At 41.8% G+C, this 20,716-nt stretch overlaps 1 protein-coding gene across 1 annotated transcript in view; it reads left to right on the top strand.

The window, feature by feature from the left end:
• The window catches only part of PDE6C (phosphodiesterase 6C), a 41,678-nt gene that overhangs the window by 11,057 nt on the left and 9,905 nt on the right, over positions 1 to 20,716 (top strand). The window contains exons 8-15 of the mRNA XM_077779691.1: positions 2,057 to 2,104; positions 4,861 to 5,010; positions 5,595 to 5,738; positions 6,997 to 7,065; positions 9,456 to 9,602; positions 9,855 to 9,962; positions 10,352 to 10,461; positions 16,403 to 16,490. Of these exons, the coding sequence (XP_077635817.1) occupies positions 2,057 to 2,104; positions 4,861 to 5,010; positions 5,595 to 5,738; positions 6,997 to 7,065; positions 9,456 to 9,602; positions 9,855 to 9,962; positions 10,352 to 10,461; positions 16,403 to 16,490 (864 nt within the window). The remainder of the gene's footprint in view (positions 1 to 2,056; positions 2,105 to 4,860; positions 5,011 to 5,594; positions 5,739 to 6,996; positions 7,066 to 9,455; positions 9,603 to 9,854; positions 9,963 to 10,351; positions 10,462 to 16,402; positions 16,491 to 20,716) is intronic.

Raw genomic sequence — 20,716 nt, 5'->3', positions numbered from 1 at the left:
TTTCTTTGTGTTGGCATTTTTCTATCTTCCCCCTTATGAATCCAAATTTCTGTAATGTATTTATAGCACTTATTTGCATATTTGATTTTGCTTTAGTGTTGTCCTTGTGTTTTGAGCAGTGTTCATTCATCTTCATTATTTAATAAATGGGCATGTGAATTATCGTGACTGATAGAGTCATTCGAGGGTCAGAAGGAAGGAGAAATAAAACCTAGGTTAGCTCCTGTTTTCTTTTACTGTCACAAATTTGCCTCTTCTTAGTGTGAAAGTTCCTGGGTTTCGAATGATAGCAGAGTAAGGAAAATTCCAGATGTGACCACAGGATGTTCCTATGTCAAAGGGCTTTGCTTTGGGGTTTCCAGGAGGCCTACACCCTGGGCTCACTGGGTACAGGAACAGGTGGCCTCAACCAAGTGACATGATCCCTTTTTCTAGTGTAGGGACGTGCCAAAGGGGAAGAAAAGAAAATGAAGAGAAAAAACAATTTTGTTTCTTTTAGGAATAAACAGCACTATACACTAACAAATATCATGTTTTCAAAATCACTCCAAAATAATTGGAGTGTTTTTCAAATGTCATTCCTGACTTAGTAGTAATGACCAAAACATTCCAATTCATTCTTGATTCCACAGATACCACAACTTTTCAGCTTCAGTACATAACCAAATTGCTTGACCATTGACCCCCATCCTTGGTTTCCTGGCAGGCCACCTACCAGACCCTTATTTGGAGCTATTATCAAATTTGATATGGCCAGAGCTGCTGCAGCTGATGTGAAGGGATTTATGCCCCAACTTTTAAGTACCTCTTCTCTCCTAGGAAGCTAGGAAGTTTTTCCTAAAAATCAATTTGGAGAAAGTGACTGTGTCAAAAGCCCATTCATTGAATGGTTAATTTGCCGGGTCATCGACTTGCCATAAAACCAGCTTGCCAGTGGATTGATTCCCAAAATGGGAGGATTTTCCATCATGCACATGCTTCACTGCTGCCTTCCACATCTGAGCTCCTTTCCTGGGCCCCATCCCTGCTCTGCTGGGAGCCAGGCTGGTGGCAAACTGTTGTAAATCTAGTTTAAGGTACTTCTCACCAAATTGCTCACTAGGCAAATCGGCCCTGGGACTCCATAATCAGGGCGAACATACATTCAGTTTGCCTGGGCCAGTCTCCATGTACACCTGTTATGCTTGAGTTACCAAGAGTTCTCCCTTTCACTCCCAAAGATATCACCCTATCCTGGGTACTTAAAAAGAGGCAAGACTTACTAAAAACATATTCTGTATCTCACACAGGATTTTCTCCAAATTGACGTTACTGACATTTGGGGCCAGACAATTCCTTGTGGTGGGGAACTATCCCGTGCCCTGTTGGGTGTTTAGCAGCATCACTGCCCTCTGCCCACCAGATGCTGGACACCATGCTGGCTGGGAGCCACTAGCCTAGAGGATGATTTCAAACATTTCAGTAGCCGCGGCCAGAGCAATGCATTCCTGGAGGGCTGCTGTAATATGGTGGTGCACTCTATGACTCAAGAGCCCTGGGTGCCTTGCCTCAGTCCTGCCCTGGGCAAATCCCTTGGCAAATCCTTGACCTTGGGCAAGGGAGGGAGAGAGGGAGGGAGGGAGAGAGGGAGGGAGGGAGGGAGGAAGGAAGGAAGGAAGGAAGGAAGGAAGGAAGGAAGGAAATAGAGCCTTTCCAGCATTGCTGTCATCCCTGCCCCAGCAGAACGACCTTCTCCTCTGCTTCTTCCGCTTCTTGGTCTGAACAGCTAAATGCTTTGAATTTGGAAGAAGAATCCTTAGAGGCTAGGAGAGTAGGAGGAAGCAGAGATTGTGCTAAATGTCACGCAATGACTTAATTAGCAGAAGAGAACCTCAATGTGTTGTTAGCAAATGTGGCCCAGCCCAGGTTCCGTGTGAATAATTTGCCTGCGAACCACGGAGAGCCACAAGCCACGGAAGAAACCCCTGCTTCCGAAGCATCCTTTCTTACTCTGCTTTGTGGGTTGGTGGTTCTACTACATGATGTTTCAGCACTTCCCTGTCCTCTTGCTTTCCAGATCTGTAACATGCTGAATGCCCCTGCAGATGAGTACTTCACCTTTCAGGTAATGTTGCCCTCAGCCAGGCCCCGCCTATCAGCACTGCCCCCAGGCCCCATCCTCAGAGTCTGCCTTGTGCTCAGGTAGCCAGGAGGCACACACAGGCTTATGTCCCATTCACCCTGGAGGGACCAGGGCCACCAACCAAATAGCAGAGTCTTCAGGGAAGGGAGAAGAGGTGGAACATGGAGGGGGATGGGAGGAGACAGGGTGTTTATTGCCCCAGCACTGGGTGGGGGTCCCTGCCACTTCTCCATGTTCTGCCACTCCTGGTCACTCAGTGCTTAAAACAGCGCCTGGCACATCATGCATGCTCACTCAGTGTTCTTCACTGGTGTGATCAGCTACACACAGTCTACCACCTGGATTCAGCCCTTTTTTGAATTTCCCAGGCCCTTCCCTGCAGCTTATTAGAAAAGAAACACTATTTATTGGGTCCTCAGGAACCTCTCCTGCCATCAGAATCTTGGTTTTATCATTCCTCCTGCAGCATCCTGGGACTCCCCCTCCCTACCTGTCCCCTCTGCCACCCCATCCCCATGTGACTGCTGGGGAGAAACTGTCATCTGTCTCTGCAGCCCCTCCCTTTCTGCCTTCTTGCCTGTGTTCTGTGTCCCTATTTTAATAAACATCCATTTAGAGCCCTAGTTCTCGTCGGGAAGAGAGAGCCACCAGTATCTTCCTGTCTTTCTCACACAGACACACACACAGAGACCTAGCTCTGCCTGCTGGACAGGCTGCCACCTTGGGTGAGAGGGGTGTGCGAGCAGCAGCAGATGCAAGCTGGTCTGGGAAAACCTATGGGCGCCTGCTTTGTTTCCTGGAAGGCTTCTCTCGGATCTCCTTGTTCGTCCTCTGCTCGCTGACGTGGAAAACACACAAACACCATATGGCATATTTGCTCCAGTTCTTCCCTCCTTGCAGCCAAAGCCTCAGTGTGACCATGCCTTTCCGGCCCCGACCCCTACATTTATGGCAATCAGGTGCCAGGGAAGAGTACACAGGAGGGAACAAGGGGGCAAGCACTTTCTAAAGTGTTTGACCTTAATCAGAACAGAGAGGGAGGGGAGCTGACCTGGGAAAGCCCACGCTGTGCTCTGATATTTGGGGCAGCCACGTGCGGCTCCGAGGACAAAGACTTTGAGAGCCACTGTGCGCTTTTTTCCCCCAAAGCTTTGAACATTAGGGCACAATAAGTTGAGGGTTTTTTTCTCTGCTTTTCATTCCAAGTATAAAGACGAGCTGTCTAAATAATAAGCAGTTGTTCATTAAGCACCTGTCATATGCCCAGCATGGGCCCAGCACTTACTCAGAAGCCTACAGTGTAGGAAATGCTCTTCAGCAAGATTCAGAAATAGCCTCACAGGCAAAAATCAACAACCCCAAAACAATTGGAAATCATCTAACTGTTACATTGTGTCCTCCAGGCTATAAGTGCTGATAGAATTCTGAAAAAGAAAAGTTCCATACGGGTGAGAAAGGTGAGACAAGACTTCACAGGAGAGGCTGGCCAGCCGGGGCCTCTGGGGATGGCTAACTGTGCTGAAAGAAGCAGAAGACAGAATAGGGTGGTGTGTTGACTGCTTGGCTACCTTTGCCTTGCTCATACTGTTCAGGTTCCGCATCCCGGATCTCAGATGTCAGAGAACATCAGAATTACCCAGGGAGCTTATTTAATTTTTTAAAAATGTTTTATTTATTTCTGAGAGAGAGAGAGTAAGAGAATAGAAGAGTCAGAGAGAGAGGGAGAGAGAAGGGAAGGGTCGGAGAGAGAGGGAGATACAGAATCCAAAACAGGCTCCAGGCTCTGAGCTAGCTATCAGCACAGAGCCTGATGCGGGGCTCAACCCCATGAACTGTGAGATCATGACCTCAGCCAAAGTCGGACACTTAACCAACTGAGCCACCCAAGCACCCCTCAGGGAGCTTATTTAAGATGCACACCCCCAAATTATGAAACAAGGTTGAAAAAAAAAAAAGTGTTGCACATAGACTTTGGGCCACACTTTGAGAAATGCTTCTAGACTTCTGTGTCTGCATCCCCCACTAGAATGTTATCAACCTGAGGTTAGGACATGTGGTTTATTCCTCTTTGTAGCCCAGGTCCTGGCACATCACAGGGTGGAGCTGCACCCCAGAACTAAAAACTCTTTTGATGGATCCATCAGGAACACAGAAACCACACTAGGTATTTCAACAGAGAGAATTTAATATAAGGAACAGGTGTTGGGGGACAGAAAANAGAAGACATTAGGGTCGTTACAATGCAGACACCTGTTTCTAGTACAATGCATCAAATGGCCTAGAAAACTTTCATGGCTCTATACAGTCCCAGCTATGTTCTGACAGAGTGTAGGAATTGTGAATCTAACATAGAGATTAGATTATTCTTCTTTAAAGATATCCAGAGTTGGGGGAAGGTGGCTATGACAAGGCTTTAAAGAAGCCTGTGGTGCTCCTTTAGTCTGCTATCTCGATCCTAGTGATGGGTGCACATATGTACACATATGATGAGCTTGCATAGAAACACATGCACAATAAGTACACATAAACCTAGTGAAATCTGACTTAGATCCATGGATTGTATCAGTATCTATTTCCTGGCTTTGGTGCACTATAGTTACACAAGCTGTTACCCCTGGGAAACCGGGTGAAGAGTACCTACAACTTCTCTGTACATTTCTTTTGCAACGTCCTGTGAATCTATAGGTATTTCAAAATTAAAAGTTAAAAAATAATCTAAATGTCCTTACTGTTTGTAGAAAGGACCTGTAGATGAAACTGGCTGGGTCATTAAAAATGTCTTATCCCTGCCTATTGTCAACAAGAAAGAAGATATTGTGGGAGTAGCTACATTTTACAACAGGAAAGATGGAAAACCTTTTGATGAATATGATGAACACATTACTGAGGTAAGTGCAATCATAAAATAATGGAGGCAAATGAAATTCATGAAACAATAGAGGTGGCGCAATTATTTGTTATTCTGGAGTGATATTTTTGAAGGGCCATTAAGGCATGAGTCACACATGTTTGCGATCAATATGTGGTTATTGTGTCACTTCTGTTTCCTGACTTCTGTAAACTGCAACATTTTCTTCCAAAGATTGAACTCGGGCTTAATCAAAATTCTTTACAATATTAGGAAATCGGACAGAAAGTTTTTATCTCCTTTCCCCGCCCCCCTCTATTCCTTATGTTTCTTGCTGTCACCCTCAATCCTCTGAGTTTCAAGCTGTGCTTTATTCTACTGGATATTGTAGTTACTTTTCTCTAATAAAATATTCATGGTGCCTGGTGCACTTTGAAAAGCAAGTGATTAACCAATTTTATTGTCTAGGGCTGATTTTTAGGACTTTTTTTTTCTTAGATTGAAATACGGAGCTGGATTGTTGATGGTAGAAGGGAGATTGATTGAGAGGAAAGAATGTAGGTGGTTGCCTCCCAAATCGGTTCTTCAGTTTTAGAGAACTGAATCACATTTTATCCATTTCAGACTCTCACTCAATTTCTTGGATGGTCTCTTTTAAATACTGACACCTATGATAAAATGAATAAGCTAGAAAACAGAAAGGATATAGCTCAGGAAATGCTCATGAGCCAGACCATAGCTACTCCTGATGAAGTCAAGTCTATTCTGGTAAGTGGGGAATTCAGTCCTGTGGACATTAGGTGGCATCTAAACACAGCTGCTTGAATTTGCTTAATTACCTAAAGGTCTGACAAATGAGAATAGGTTTAGTCCTAGGCTGAGGAGGAGACAAAGAAAGGGGGGGGGGTTGCTGCAGACCTGGGTGGCCCAGTGGACACAGAGCCTTATTGGACTTCTTGGCTGCTTGGTTGGAATAGCACTTTGCTTAAACAAAAGCAGCAGCAGTAGCAGCAACAACAATAACAAAACAATTCCTGGGTCTATAGGAGCTGGAGGAGTGACATCTATATTCAAGTATGTTAGCAAGAAAAAAAATATTTCCAGGATGGGAAGTGTATCAGCCAGTTATTGCCGTATACATTGCCATGTATAACAACCATAATATCTCAGTGGTATACAACATTAAACATCTATTTTTCACTCATGCATTGGTGGGTTAACAAGTCTTCAACTGATTTCTAGTTGGGCTTGGCTCTAACCTGTGAATTTGGTTCCTCTATGTATACCTCATCCTTCTCAACCAGAAGCCACTTGATAAATGTTCTTCTTATGGTGAGGTCAGAGGTGCAAGAGAGCAAGCCCAACTGTGCAAACTCATTTCAAGTCTTCACTCATGTCACATTCACTAAAATTCTCATTGGCCAAGTGTGGTCAAGACCAATATCATGGATGATGGGGAAGCAAGTAGATAGATATTTATTAACAGTGTTCTAATCACCACCAAATGGAGGGAATGTATCACACATCCACTATCTCTATTCCTTTTATTTCCCTGGTTTTCAGAGTATGTGTGTAGGTATAGTTTTCTTGGGGTGGGTCATTTTTTTCTGGTTTTGGTTTTGCTGAGTTATTTGAGGGTTAAGAGAAATTTTATTTGACAGTTTGGGATAATTAAAATGAGAAAACCTAGGGATGATAAAGAGAAATTTCTATAAACTAATAGAAAAACAAATATAAGCCACTCACTTTCCTCCCTTTCTTGCCTACATACAAATAATCCATTTCTCTCTCTCTCTCTCTCTCTCTCTCTCTCTGTCTCAGCTACTGTTACATTTTTGGGGAAATAAAGAAGTTAATTATATTAATTTTTTGGAGAAAATTCTTCATAACCAATGCTATATATAGATTTTTTGTATCTAGAATACATCTTTGCATAGAACTCATTTAAACTGATTTTAAAAGTAGAAGAATCAGATAGAAATTTACTTTATGGGAATTTCACACTTCAATTGCTTTTACATTTTAGAAAATTAAAGAGAAGTTAAATATAGATGTAATTGAAGACTGTGAAGAAAAACAACTTGTCACAATTTTGGTAAGTGTTTTACTTCTATCCTTAACACCTTTTAAATAAAATATATTAGGACACATGTTCTCATTTCTCATGTAAGTGTTGACTTTCCTCTTCTCTGGCACCTTTAAAGGCTAAAAAGAAAAGAGATTTCTTATAAAGAGTGATCTTCTAGTTCTCTGCATTTCTTCCTTCTTGTCCCCTACAGTCCAATCCACAAAAATAGTGTAGAATCAGAGACTAGGCTTTTGCATAAAGGGATGCAGGCACAGATTCTAGGCATGTCATGGCCTTGTTTATTTTGATAGTTTTGGATGACACTGTGGTCACTCCAGGAGACATGACAGAATTACAGTAGAACACAGACCCTTCGAGGCACAATTGTCCTCTGCCAGCACTAGCTTCTGCTTTCTGAAACTTGGTTCCAGGAATGTGGAATGTGGTTCTTTTCTCTTTTTGCCACCAGATGAAATCGTTGAAATAACTTCTCTTCCTGTTATTAATTCTATATTTGGTTCTAGATAGTTTTGGCCAAAACTTCTTTGCTGTAGACGTCTTTGCCACCATTTTGTGGCAAACGTTTTTGCTGCATAACTAATTGATCTGTTAGGGCAGTTTTTCTATAAAAGATAAAAGATAAAACCAAACTGGTTGACAGTTTGGTTTCCTTTCTTCATTGATGAATTAACTGCCTTTGGCAGAGTTAATCTATTGAAGCTAGTTATCAATTGGGTTTCATTTCTCCATTGATAAACCTCTCATCTTTCTATTATGTAAACCTCAGCAAGCCCCCACAATGGTCTATATGAACCTCAGCTAGCCTTCATAGTGGTCTGTGCCATGACAAGTAGACAGGGTGGTCTTAAAGTAAAGGGTGATGACAGCTGTTTATACGGAGTTCATAGTAAATACCGTGATAAACCTCACCAAAGTGTGGAGTAGAATGTGAAGCCAGGCTGCGCACTAGGCTGTACTAGACATTGGTAACATGCCAGTCAGAATGACGGAACCTCAGTTGCAAGCGCGTTACAGCGTTAGCGTTTCCTCCACATTTCCCATAGAACTTTGGAACATCTATCAGCAGACGTGGGACAGTCTGCCAGGAACAAACAGTGGAGAAGGCTTTCACAACATAATACAAAGCTCTGTTACAAATATGCATCCTAGTATTTGGAAACTGATGCCTCTCTTAATGAAGGAAGAAATTTTAATGAAAAAAAAAGAAATTGTGATGCCAAAGGAGGAGACAAATCAACAAGCAAAAAAAAAAAATGTGTAATACTCTGAACGAAAGACTTTGAAGGCATGTGCTTAGGTTCAATCCACAGAATAAAATCAGTTATTTGTGCAGTATTTCCATGAATCTACCCTACGCATTCTAAATTTGAGGGACTTGGCCTGAACATAGTGTGTAGGACTTAGGACGGGTTCAGTAAACACCCACTGCACTGAATCTCTCCTGTACATGGACCCGCGTTGCTCTTGCTAACTTCTCCCTCCTGGTGCTTTCTCTCCTTCCATGCGATTTCCTCCTCCCTGCCTTCCAACAAATCAGCTGAACCCACATCCTTCCTGAATCTCTCCTTCTTTAATCCCACCTCCAGTCTGCCTTCAACTTCTCCCCAGCCCTGGGCCCCGGATGTTATACTTTGTGAATATTCTAAGCTCTCACCTTTCAATGATCTATACTGTATAACCATTTCAATAAGCTGAGTTCTTTAAGGGCAAGATCCATATTTTTGTTTTCCAGGCCATGTCAATAACCATGTGCTGAGTTCACTATCTGACCCATAGTCCTAAATCCTAACAAGTTATGGAGGTAAATGAGGTGTCTCCAAATGTACCAATTCACCACGGAGCATTTGTTCATTCAGTCCACAGGCACTTCCTATGCACCTGCCTGGGACAGGCCCTGCAGACTCTGGGCTACCACAGCAAATAAGACACACATGATCCCATATTGTGGCACCCACAGTCTACTGAGCATGCAAAGAACATGATAGAAAAGAATGAAGCAACCACATACTATTTACTGAATATTTCTTGAATAGGAAAAAAAGAAGTCAAGTACTGAAAATGGGTAAGGTTGCTGCAATGAAACATTTCATTTAGCATCAGAGAAAGAAAACAGCCACTGGAGATGAATTTGGACTTGAAATCCTTCACTCAGAAAGTTTCTTAATATAGCTGAGTCTCAGTGTCACCATCTAGAAACTGGGGATAACTGTGCAGGTTTGTTGTGAGGATAATAGTACATGTCAATGGCATCACCGAGAGCCCATCCCACTGAGGCTCAGGGGATTGCGTGCAGTATCATTTTGTGGTAATTTTGTTTTACGCCCAGTGTTGAATGTGTGAGACCAAAAGGAAAGAAGATGCATGTAACCTGAAACAATCTATCCTTGTCTCAACAGAAAGAGGACTTGCCAGACCCACAGGCGGTGGACCTGTATGAATTCCGCTTCAGTGACTTCCCCATCACAGAGCACGAATTGATTAAGTGTGGGCTGCGACTGTTCTTTGAAATAAATGTGGTGGAGAAATTCAAAGTACCCGTAGAGGTCAGACAGCATTTAATTTAAAATACTGTGTGATTAATTTAAAATACTGAGTTGCTGTACTCACTAATGTGTCCCATGGTTCAAAAGATTAACTTCAGTTTGGGTTTTCAATTATTATTAACTTTGTAAATATATCAGCTTAAACCCTGTCAACAAGACCAACCTATCTTTTTAGATAAGATTGTCACAGACCTTCTAACCTTCAGAATTCTATTCCAAAGTCTGAATGGTGTTGTCTTCTTTGGGTGACAGGTTCTTACCAGGTGGATGTACACTGTGAGAAAAGGGTACCGTTCCATCACTTACCACAACTGGAGGCACGGGTTCAACGTGGGGCAGACCATGTTTACCTTGCTGATGGTAGGTGCAGAGAGCTGTAAATAATTGTAAACCCACACATTTCCCTCTTAGGCATGATGAGAAATGGATAGGGTCCACAATTTTAGATCAGTAATTTTGGAATTCATGAACACAATCCTATAAATCCCAAACTTCCCTGTAGATGATGCCAGGGAACATGGGTGTCCCTGGGCACGTGGCCAGATTATCACTGTGACATTCACACACTTACCTCTTTAAAGGAAAATTGGGTTACCTGCTGGGTTTTGTAATTGCCCAGAATGAGCTGCAATACGCAAGAAATAAAGCCAACTTGCTCTGAAAACACAGCAGGCTGTCTTCTCCTTTGCAGGCAAACTTGTTCAGAAGTGTATTTATCTAAGTAAATGCATGTACATATGTTTTTTTAGACAGGGAGACTAAAGAAATACTATACGGATCTTGAAGCCTTTGCCATGCTCGCTGCTGCTTTCTGCCATGACATTGACCACAGAGGCACCAATAATTTGTATCAGATGAAGTAAGTGATGTACTGATGACATCTGAAGGCACCTCGGGGGAGAAGAGAACTTGTCCCTGTCCCTCAGCCCTGTCAGCTCCTCTTAATCACGTTTAGGAATCTTGGGGCCATGTTCTGTTCCTTCTCAGCTTCAGCCTCATGATAATATCTGCTCTTTCTCCCTGGAAGCTTGCAGCCCCGCAGCACCCTTCCCCATGGGTTTCCAATTCCAGACGTGCCCTACACTATTCCTAAATGCCTTCACTCCTCCTTTCTTCAGCTTGGTTGTTCAGAGTATCAAATTCGTATATGAAAGTGCACCAGCCTTGGTGCACTTGTACACACCTGTGTGACCCCCAGCTTGAGCCAAAGGGTGTTTCTTCCTGGGCTCACTCCCCTCCACTCCCCTGGCTCTCCCCATCTCTCCTTCAGCTGGTTTTCACCTTATTCTCCTGCCCCAACAATGTGCAAACAGTAAGAGTACAGGTTCTCAGCTCAGACAGATTTGGGTTCACAAGTCATTTACACTTTGTAAGCCTCGACCTCCTCACCTGGAAAGAAAGAGTTATAATAATGATACCTAACAGGTAAGGTGGTTGTAAAGATTAAATGAGATCATATATATCAAGCATTTGGCTCATGGTAGCCTCTTGGCAGTAAAGAAATAATACGGACTATTATTATGTCACTGACACTCTTCACAATTCATCAGCAATGCCCGTGGCCAGCCTAGCTCCTTGATAATGGGTTTTAGCATGCCCTGTCTGCTTTAGATACCGAATCTTCAACTCTGACATACTAGCTACACATTTCCAGAGGCACTAGGCATTCTAGGGACAGCAAGCTTTGGAGTCTGGGCTTCTGGGGTCCAACCACTTCCTGGTTGAGGGAGCTTGGGGAAAGTCATTTTGTCGTTTTGTTGAGATTCCATTTCTTAATGGTAGAATGGGCACAATATCTACCCACAAAAACTTGTGGGAATCAAATGAAATTACATGTAGATGAAACTACATAGTTGGGTGCTCAAGAAAAATGTGCTCAATGAGTGAAGAACACATTGTGAGCAGCGACTTCTCACCTATGGGGCTTTGCCTTGAAAAGAGGACTGGCACTCTGGCTTCTGGCAAGGGACGTCTTTCTCCTGAGAGACTTGGCCCACGTTGGCCATTCTGCACCTTGCACACAAGTCTCCCAACAGTTGGGTCCCCTTTCTTTCTGCTGATCACTGGTGCATTAGCCAATTCAGGTCCAAAGGAGTTCACATTTATTGAGCCCCTATTGTGAGCTGATCCAGGCTAAGAATGTGACACTCATCATCTCATTTAATCTTTGCTATTCTCCACCTTTTACTGATGAAGAAACAAGCTCAAAATGTTAAGTATAACTTGCCTTACTTTAAAGGAAGTAGCCATATTGGATGTGGCATCTGGCCTCTAGTTTGCAGGAAGGATGCAGCCACAGTTGAGGTCTCTGCTCTGGTCTGGGATTCAGAGTCTGTATGATCCCCTTGTTCATCAACTAGGGGGCATGCTGACCTTCTCCCAGCATTTCTCCCTGTAGACTGGACAGTAGAAGTATGTGGCTGCGGAAGGCCTGGGACATGTGCACGTTTCCCCACCATGGGCACAGATGTGTTCCTGTTCCTGGCAGCTCTGCTACAATGCCATGACCAAACACTGTCTTTCTGCTCACTGTCCTTCATTAGTGACACTCGATGAGTCTCTTCACATCCTTATTGTTCTGGAGGAATTGCTTAAGAGCCTACAAAGATATGGAGACATTACATTGGCAAAAGCAGTTCACAAAAAGGTTGAATAAAACAGAATTATAATTCTCATATTGATGGTTACAAATCAGGTCACTGCCTAGGGTGACATGAAGCGGCAGGGACAGAGATGACTCCACTTCCTGGCTGGACCTTGTGCCCTTGGTCTGATTTCTTGTCTCCAGCATGTCTGGCCCCCTTGGTTCTGGTTTCCCCCCTTTTCCCCCAGCCCTAGCCTACCCTCTGACAATGCCCTAAAAACCTGGCCATTTTCAAATTTCTGTTATTCCCTCCACTTCTCCTGTGCCCTGTGTTCACTTCACTTTGCTAGCCAGTTTGTTTTCTGCTTCCCTCATTTCTAAGCTTATGATTTCTTTGTTCCATTCACCCCCTTTCCTTGTTTAGTTTCTCACCCCTCTTGTCTTTCTGCCTCTTTACTCTCCTCCGTCTTGTTCCTGAAGAAATACAGTTATCAGGACAAAAACACAAAGAAGTTTAGAATTTATCTCATCTCCCATCCAATGCAGACCTCTCCTCTACTGCCTTCCTCCCCATGTCCTTGAGTTCACATCTGATTTTTTTCCGTAATGGTCCACAGGTCAGACAGCTCTATTTGTAGATGATTCTAATGGTTGGACGTTTTTCATGATATTGAACTGAAATTGGTCTGTCCNACAATAATTAAGACAGGATCTTAAGTGGTTTAAATTTAATCTTTATTAAATTTCATCTTCTTAATTTGATTCTTCATTCCACTTATTTGAAATCATCATTTGTCGTGCTCTGTCAGCCAGTGGATTATTTATTTTCTCCAGTTTTCTGTCATTGGAAAATTAGTCATGATTTCCATCAATATTCATTCAAGTCACTGATAAAGTTATGCATCAGGACAGGAGCAATGGTCTTGTTTTGGGGCCCAGGGCTGGAAATCTACTTCCAGTGTTGAAGATGGTCAATTAAGTACACTCATAGAGCTCTGCTGTTCTGGCCTGTACTGAAGATATCCTGAGGTGTCCTGTCAATTGCCTGGCTGGAATCCAGACACAAGAGGTCCCTGGCCTTCCACTCCCACCAGCTCTGTCACAGAAGGGTCCATAACGTCAACTTGGCACCATTTTCTCGTTCTAAACCTTCTCTGAAATTTCCTTGTGATTATTCTGTAAACGTTCACAAACTCCTAGTGATTATTCTGTAAGCATTCATAAACTCTGAAACAGTTTAAACTGTTAAGATAAAGGTCAATCTTCCTGTTCTGACATCTACAGATTGTGCCATTTTCTACTTCTTACATTTAAGGATAAAATTTGCTTGTACTCAGTCTTCAATCATTTCCTCCACCACCTCAGAATTCTCCAGGGAATACTGACAGTGGTGCCCACCCGCCCCCACCTCACCTCCCAACTACAATCCTCAAATTTCTTCAGGAAGTTGGGATGTTAATAGTCTACCATAAAAGAAACCCTTAGTGCTTCTTTACCAACACTGCTCCTTGCTAGAGTTCTAATTTTCAAAAATCATTCTTGGGGAATGTTCCAGAGAAACTGGTAGGTTGAAGTCAGGTCACACCATAATCTCTATTGCTTGAGTTTCTCTCCTTCGGTTAGTTTCACCCTGAGTGCCTGGACAGTGTCACAGTCTACACTAGTGATTTTCCATACTGCAAGCTTACTGTTGGCAGACATCCAAAACACAGAGAATTATTGATGGATGGTGTGATTTAAAATTTTTTCCCTCAATATCCCATTGAAACTTTTAATAACTTCTCTAAAATTTACTTTAAAAAATATACCTTGCCAAATTCATTTTCTCTCCAGATATGTATATACATATGTGTGTATGTATATAAATTCCTTTTTTTTTTTTACTGAACCATTTGTGAGTCAGTTGCAGACATCATGACATTTCACCCTGAAGTATTTCAGCATGTATTTCCTAAAATAGGGGAGACATTTGCCCATATAAACACAACATGATGATCACCCTCAGGAAACTTAGTGTTGGTAAAATACTATTACCTAATATAGAATGTTTACTCAAATTTTTCCAATTTCCCCAAAAATGTCCTTTAGAGCTTTCTTTTCTTCTGATTCAAGATCTATTCAAGGATTTCCCCCTTGCGTTTGGTTGTCAAGTATTTTTAATCTCCTTTCATCTAGAATAGTCCCTCAACCTTTTCGTGTCTTTCTGGATACTGCCTTTTTTTGAGTCTATGCCAGTTCTTCTAAGGGAAAGCCCTCAATTTGGGTTTTCCCAATGGCTTCCTGATGAACAAATTTGGGGTAAACTTTTTTTAATATTATTTTCTTATTAAGGTTTTTTTTTGTATGTGAGAGAGAGAGAGAGAGAGAGAGAGAGAGAGAGAGAATGAGTGGGGGAGGGGCAGAGAGGGAGGGGGACAGAGAATCTGAAGCAGGCTCCATGCTGACAGCAGAGAGATGGATGCAGGGCTCAAACTCACAAACCATGAGATCTGACCTGAGCTGAAATCTAAGTCGCACACTTAATCAACTGGGCCACCCAGGCACCCCCAAGGTAAACGTTTTTGGCAGACACTCTACATGGATGGTGTTGTGCCCTTCTCAGCTCATCAGGAGACCCATGAGAGCAATTTGTCCCATTATTTATGAGGTTTAGTTAAATTATTTATGGGTGATACCTAGGAGATCTCTTTATGTAAAGGTACATTTTCTCCTTTGCATTAATAAGTAATCTGTGAGGTATTATTTTGAGACTGGGTGTATCTCTAACTCCCAGAAAGCTTTCTCAATTGATATTTTTAAAACTAAAGGAATTAAAGATACTACTCCTTTCTGACTGGAATCAAGCTTTGATTTTTAAAAAAAATCTTCAGTGCTGACACAGAGTATGTATTTAAATATCTGCTAAAATTATGATCAATTATAATATTGCTGAGGCATAATCTGATTGTTCCCAAACTGGAGCATTTGGTTTACCAGACTTGTTCGTGACCTGTTACTGTTTCCTCTACTCCCTAAAGTTCTGTTCTTGCTGAAATGAGATGAAACTTCTCTACGAAGGCTCCCACCCATATTTCTGATTTCTTCCTTCCTTCAAATTATGTATTCGCTCCATATTTCTATAACAAAGTCTTCACATTATCTGTGTAGGCCTTCGGCCTCAGCCTCTCTCCATTACTTCCTCTTTCTACCTTTTTATTTTCAAGTGCTTCCCTTTCCTCAAACAGGAAGATTTGAAGAAAGGGCACCAAAGACTAAGGCCCCCCACTTATATAAAGCTGTGACCTAATCATTAACAAATGGGAACTTTAGGGGTCCCTGTGTGGCTCAGTCAGTTGAGCGTCAGACTTTGGATAGGGTCATGATCTCATGGTTCATGAGTTTGAGCTCCACGTTGGACTTGCTGTGGTCAGTGAGGAGCCAGCTTGGGATCCTCTGTCCCTCTCTCTCTGCCCCTCCCCTACTATCTCTCTCTCTCTGTGTCTCAGAAATAAAACAAAACAAAACAAAACAAAAAACAAATGGGAACTTTACCTTAAAACCTGTGTCCCTGTCTTTGAGGAGGAAAGAAATGATTGCTTTTTTATTTTGGTTCCTGGAAATTCTTAATAAACATTTTCCTTGCAATGGTCTGTGGGACTTCAACAGATTTGTTACATATTCTGGAAGTCATAGGCCAACACCATAAGCTCTAGGGAACCTAAAGATTTTAAAGTTAATGATGCAGTGGATGAACCAGACTTCCTAATTTAAATAATTCAGTCATTTTATGCATTCAACAAATTAGGTTTTTTAAAGAATTTTTTTAAAAGAGTGTATTCTCATGTTCTAAACCTAAAATAATCTGTTCCAATATGTTACAGTTTACAAGCATTAGAGAACAGGGAGAAAGAAGAAATGGAAAACATCCTCAGAGAGTAAAGACTCAGGGTGCCTGGGTGGCTCAGTTAGTTAAGCGATTGACTTTGGCTCAGGTCATGATCTCACAGTTTGTGGGTTCAAGCTCCTCACTGGGTTCTGTGCTGACAGGTCAGAGCCTGGAGCCTGTTTCAGATTCTGTGTCTCCCTCTCTTTCTCTGCCTCTCCCCCACTCATGCTCTATGTCTCAAAAAATAAACTATAAAAAATTTCAAAAAAAACCAGAGAGTAAAGACTCTATACACTAAGAGTTTATGTGTATTTAAGCTACTAGAATTATGGCATATCCTCTTCCTCCTAGATCCACGTCCCCATTAGCAAAGCTTCATGGATCTTCCATTTTGGAGAGGCACCACCTGGAGTACAGTAAGACCCTACTGCAGGATGAGGTATGTGAGCCTTTCCCAGGGGCAGCTCAGAAGCTCTGGATCAAAGCACCAACACACAGAAAATGCTTAGAAAGAGGATAGTCTTGAGTTGTGGCAGTTGGCAGTCTATACCCTCACTGAGGTCAATTGCTAGAAATCGCTATTTTGCAACAGTTTTTGAGCAACCAGGTTAGAAGGAGCTGAGACAGAAAAGAGCCATGGAAACTCACAAAATGTCAGTGGGTCTGTGGAGACAGAAGCAAAACCTTACAGTGGACATGTGAGCGTTCTGTGTACCCTAATGTATATATCCATGGAAAGGGGAAAGGAGACCACGTAGCCAGTGATTTTCTTATTCATGGGGCACACGCTGTGAGGTATTGTCCACATCTTTGAGGAAGTCGAGCTTTGGTAGTGGAGGCAAGCATAAAATCAGGATACAAGACAGAGACAGACAACTGCCATCAGACAGACAGAGGGAGATGCCACATTCAGGAGTGGGTGTGGCATGGGGAGCAGAGGGGCAGGGTCACCGACAGCTTTGTTCAGGAAGTGGCTGGAGCTTGGTCTTGAATCACTTGGATTTGCACATGTCATGTACTACCAACATTCCATAGGTGGTAGTCATTCTTCCTTTTATCACTTTTATTTAAGGGGTATATAGGCTTATGGAAAAGTTGTGGATACAATCTAGTTAGACTTAAAAAAAATCTCTTGAGAACGTTCCAAACAAAAACTGATTAAATGAGTCTTATTAGATGGAGGGGAACACTTTTGTCATGCTCAGTTAGGAGAAATAAGTCCTTTGGGGGTGGAGCTTTTCTGTTTCTGTAATAATCTTTTATTAAAGTCTCAGGGAAGGAACATACAGAAATATGTCCAAATTTAGAGACACTATATCCTTTTAAGTAATGAAAAGCTAAGTGGAGAAATTTGTAAGGCAGAGACACCAAGCTGGAAGGTGGAAAAAGAAAAAAAAGTACTTGACTGTGTTTTGTTTGTTTTTCAAGTTTATTTATTTATTTTTGAGAGAGAGCAGGAGTGAGGGCGGGGCAGAAAGAGAGGGAGAGAAAGAATCCTAAGCAGGCTCTGACTGGCAGCGTAGAGCCTGACTCAGGGCTGGATCTCACAAATTGTGAGATCATGACCTGGGCCAAAATCAAAAGTTGGACACTTAACTGACAGAGCCACCCAGGCGCCCCAATACTTGAGTGCTGTTAATCACCTGTGATTGATGACGCCCCAGAGAGAGGGATCCGGACCCAGTGCATCAGATTCACAACGCAGGTGTGTATAGGCTGTTAAAAACAGATCCTGGACTTCATTTCACACTTACTGATGGGCCTTGCTGGGATTTTGGCCCAGGAATCTGCATCTTTAATAAGAATGCTAATAATTCTGGTGGATAGCTAGAGCCTCTCCCTGTAGGGTTCATAACATAAAAATAATGGTAATATCTGTTCTATGAAAATTAAAGGAAGTGGAATTAAAGGTAATTTGGGAAGATAAGAGTAAATTGCTATTATTTAATTTTTTATGAGTCTTTGTTTTACTGGTTGGGACAATCTTACATTTTTTAATGAGAATTTTCTCCACTTTCCATAATCAGTGATTTCCCTGATTATGTGACACCACAAGCAGGTAGTTTCAAATATAGCTTATTATTTAATTTTATCTTTACCTACTGAAGCAAAATATATTTAAAAACTTCAGCCAAGGCATGCCTGGGTGGCTCAGTCTGTTAAGTGTCTGACTCTTGATCTCAGCTCAGGTCTTGATCTCAGTGTCATGAGTTCCAACAAATGTCTGGGTGGTACTCGTATCTCATATGTTTTTCCTTTCTGGGATTTAAGGGTTTATAATGTACTTGTGGTTTTCCATCCTCTAATTTTTTAGATGCTGTTTACTCTGGAGCCTAAACTGGTTTTGATGGCTATATAAAGGCTTATTATTCTTTCTAAAAACGTGTAGTGCATCTCAGTAATCCATACCACCTTGGCAAGGACCTGTCTACAATGCTATCCAATCTGCTAATTGTAGACTTATAAGGCCTGTAAATAGAGTCGCCAGGCAATGCAATCACAGAGATTTTTATGAGCAGACAAATGGAACGCTAAAAAAAAAAAATGACTTTTTTTTGCCATCAGATATTCTTTTTGCACTTTTGGGAGACAATACTGCTTTTATTTACTTTTTTCGTATAAAGAAAATATTTGCATTAAAAGCATTTAAATAAGGGAAATCCTCATGATTTATATAACAATTTTGGCATTTTGTGGTTGTTACTCAGACATTTTGTTCTGTATATTATGAAGCTTTGACTTAAAATGTCATTAGATCCTAGTAGATTGGGTTTCACTGTTCTGAGGATTAAGAACCACCTGTATTCCAAAGCAGACAGCAGTCAACTTTTTCACCTGAGTGAATAGGTGGAAAGCTTGCTAGTCAGATAAGAGAGTGTATACATTTTAATGCTATAATGTATTTTAGAAATGACAGAAAAAAAATTGGCTCAGCATAAATAACAGAACCCTGTTATTATTCCAAACACGTCTTGACAGAGTTTATGATAATCTTATTTATGCTGTTTCATACCTATCCCATCTTGTAAAAGGAGTGAAGAAGCAATGAAATATCCAGTGTATGGTCACAGGAGTCATGAACACGTTAGCAATCTCCTCCACGGGTGTCACAGGTACCACACTGAAGACTAGAACAGCCTATATGTTCTCCTGCCTCACCTCACCAGGAAGCTCTGATCAGGATGAATTGGAGTCATTCCTACCTATTTGGATGTACTACTGGGAATTTATATGTTTAATAGTAGGAGAGAACAAACACAGACTCTTTCTGTGGGCCGATGAAACCAGATGGGCAAGTGGGGGCCCCACCGGAGTGAGCTGCGATGTGGCCCCCTCTCTTGTTGTGTTGTGCCTGTCCCTACCTCAGGTTTTCCACACAAACCTCAGGAAAACAAATGAAATGTTACACATGTCTATGTCCTCAAAATAGTGGTTGTAAAAATTACACTTGCTCACTATGAAAACTCAATGACAGGTAAAAATTCAAAAATAAATATAAAAAATTCATTTCAAATCCTATTACTCAAAAATAGCTATTTAATTAACACCTAATGAACTTCACTGCAGCCACCCTGTGAATGTATGCAGGCAGGATGGAGAGAAACAACTTTAGAAAAATTGGATCATACTATTCAAGCTTTTTTTTTAAAGTCAGAATTATGATTTTTTTTTTAATTTTTAAAATATTTATTTGAGAGAGAGACAGAGACAGAGAATGAGCAAGGGAGGAACAGAGAGAGAAAGAGAGAAACAGAACTTGAACCTGAAGCAGACTCCAGGTTCTGAGCTGTCAGCACAGAGCCCAATGCAGGGCTCAAACTCATGAACCATGAGATCATGACCTGAGCCAAAGTTGGATGCTTCACAGACTGAGCCACCCAGGTGTCCCAGAGAGTTATTTTTTTTTAATGTTTATTTATTTTTGAGAGAGAGAGAGAAAGAGAGAGAAAGAGATAGGGGGTGGGGAGAGTCAGAGAGAAAGGGAGAAACAATCTGAGGCAGGCTCCAGGCTCTGAGCTGTCAGCACAGAGTCTGACACAGGGCTCAAACTCACGAACCATGAGATCATGACCTGAGCCAAAGTTGGACACTTAACTGACTGAGCCATCCAGGCACCACAAGATATACTGGTTCTTAGAGCCCTCTAAAATGAATAACAGAGGACTATGAGAAATTGTGAAAAACCATAGCTCAGCATTTAGATGTTTGGTATTTTTAGACTGTATTAACTTTATACTATCTACTAACTCCCTGCTATGAAACATGAAACAATTAAAATACTTCTACTGCTTCCCACGTCTTCACCTCCATTTTGTAAGGTATTTATTATCATTAGTATTTTTTATGATTATATATCCAAAAATTCACATGCTGCTTGATAATTTTCATAGTTGTTTATCCTTTAAATTTTTTTTAATGTTTATTTTTCTGAGAGAGAGAGAGAGAAAGACAGAGTGTGAGTAGGGAGAGGGGTAGAGAGAGAGGGAGACACAGAATCTGATGCAGGCTCCAGGCTGTCAGCAAAGAGCCTAAGGTGGGGCTCAAACCCACTAACTGTGAGATCATGACCTGAGCTGAAGTCAGACACTTAACTGACTAAGCCACCCAGGTACCCCATCCTTTTTTTTTTTTTTTTAAATTCCCAGTTAGTTAACAGCATTATAT

The sequence above is a fragment of the Crocuta crocuta genome, unplaced genomic scaffold (assembly GCF_008692635.1).
Source record: "Crocuta crocuta isolate KB4526 unplaced genomic scaffold, BGI_CrCroc_1.0 scaffold170, whole genome shotgun sequence".
NCBI classification, from domain to species: domain Eukaryota; kingdom Metazoa; phylum Chordata; class Mammalia; order Carnivora; family Hyaenidae; genus Crocuta; species Crocuta crocuta.
Note: the sequence above shows the minus strand (reverse complement) of the source record. Positions and strands in the feature narration are given on the sequence as shown.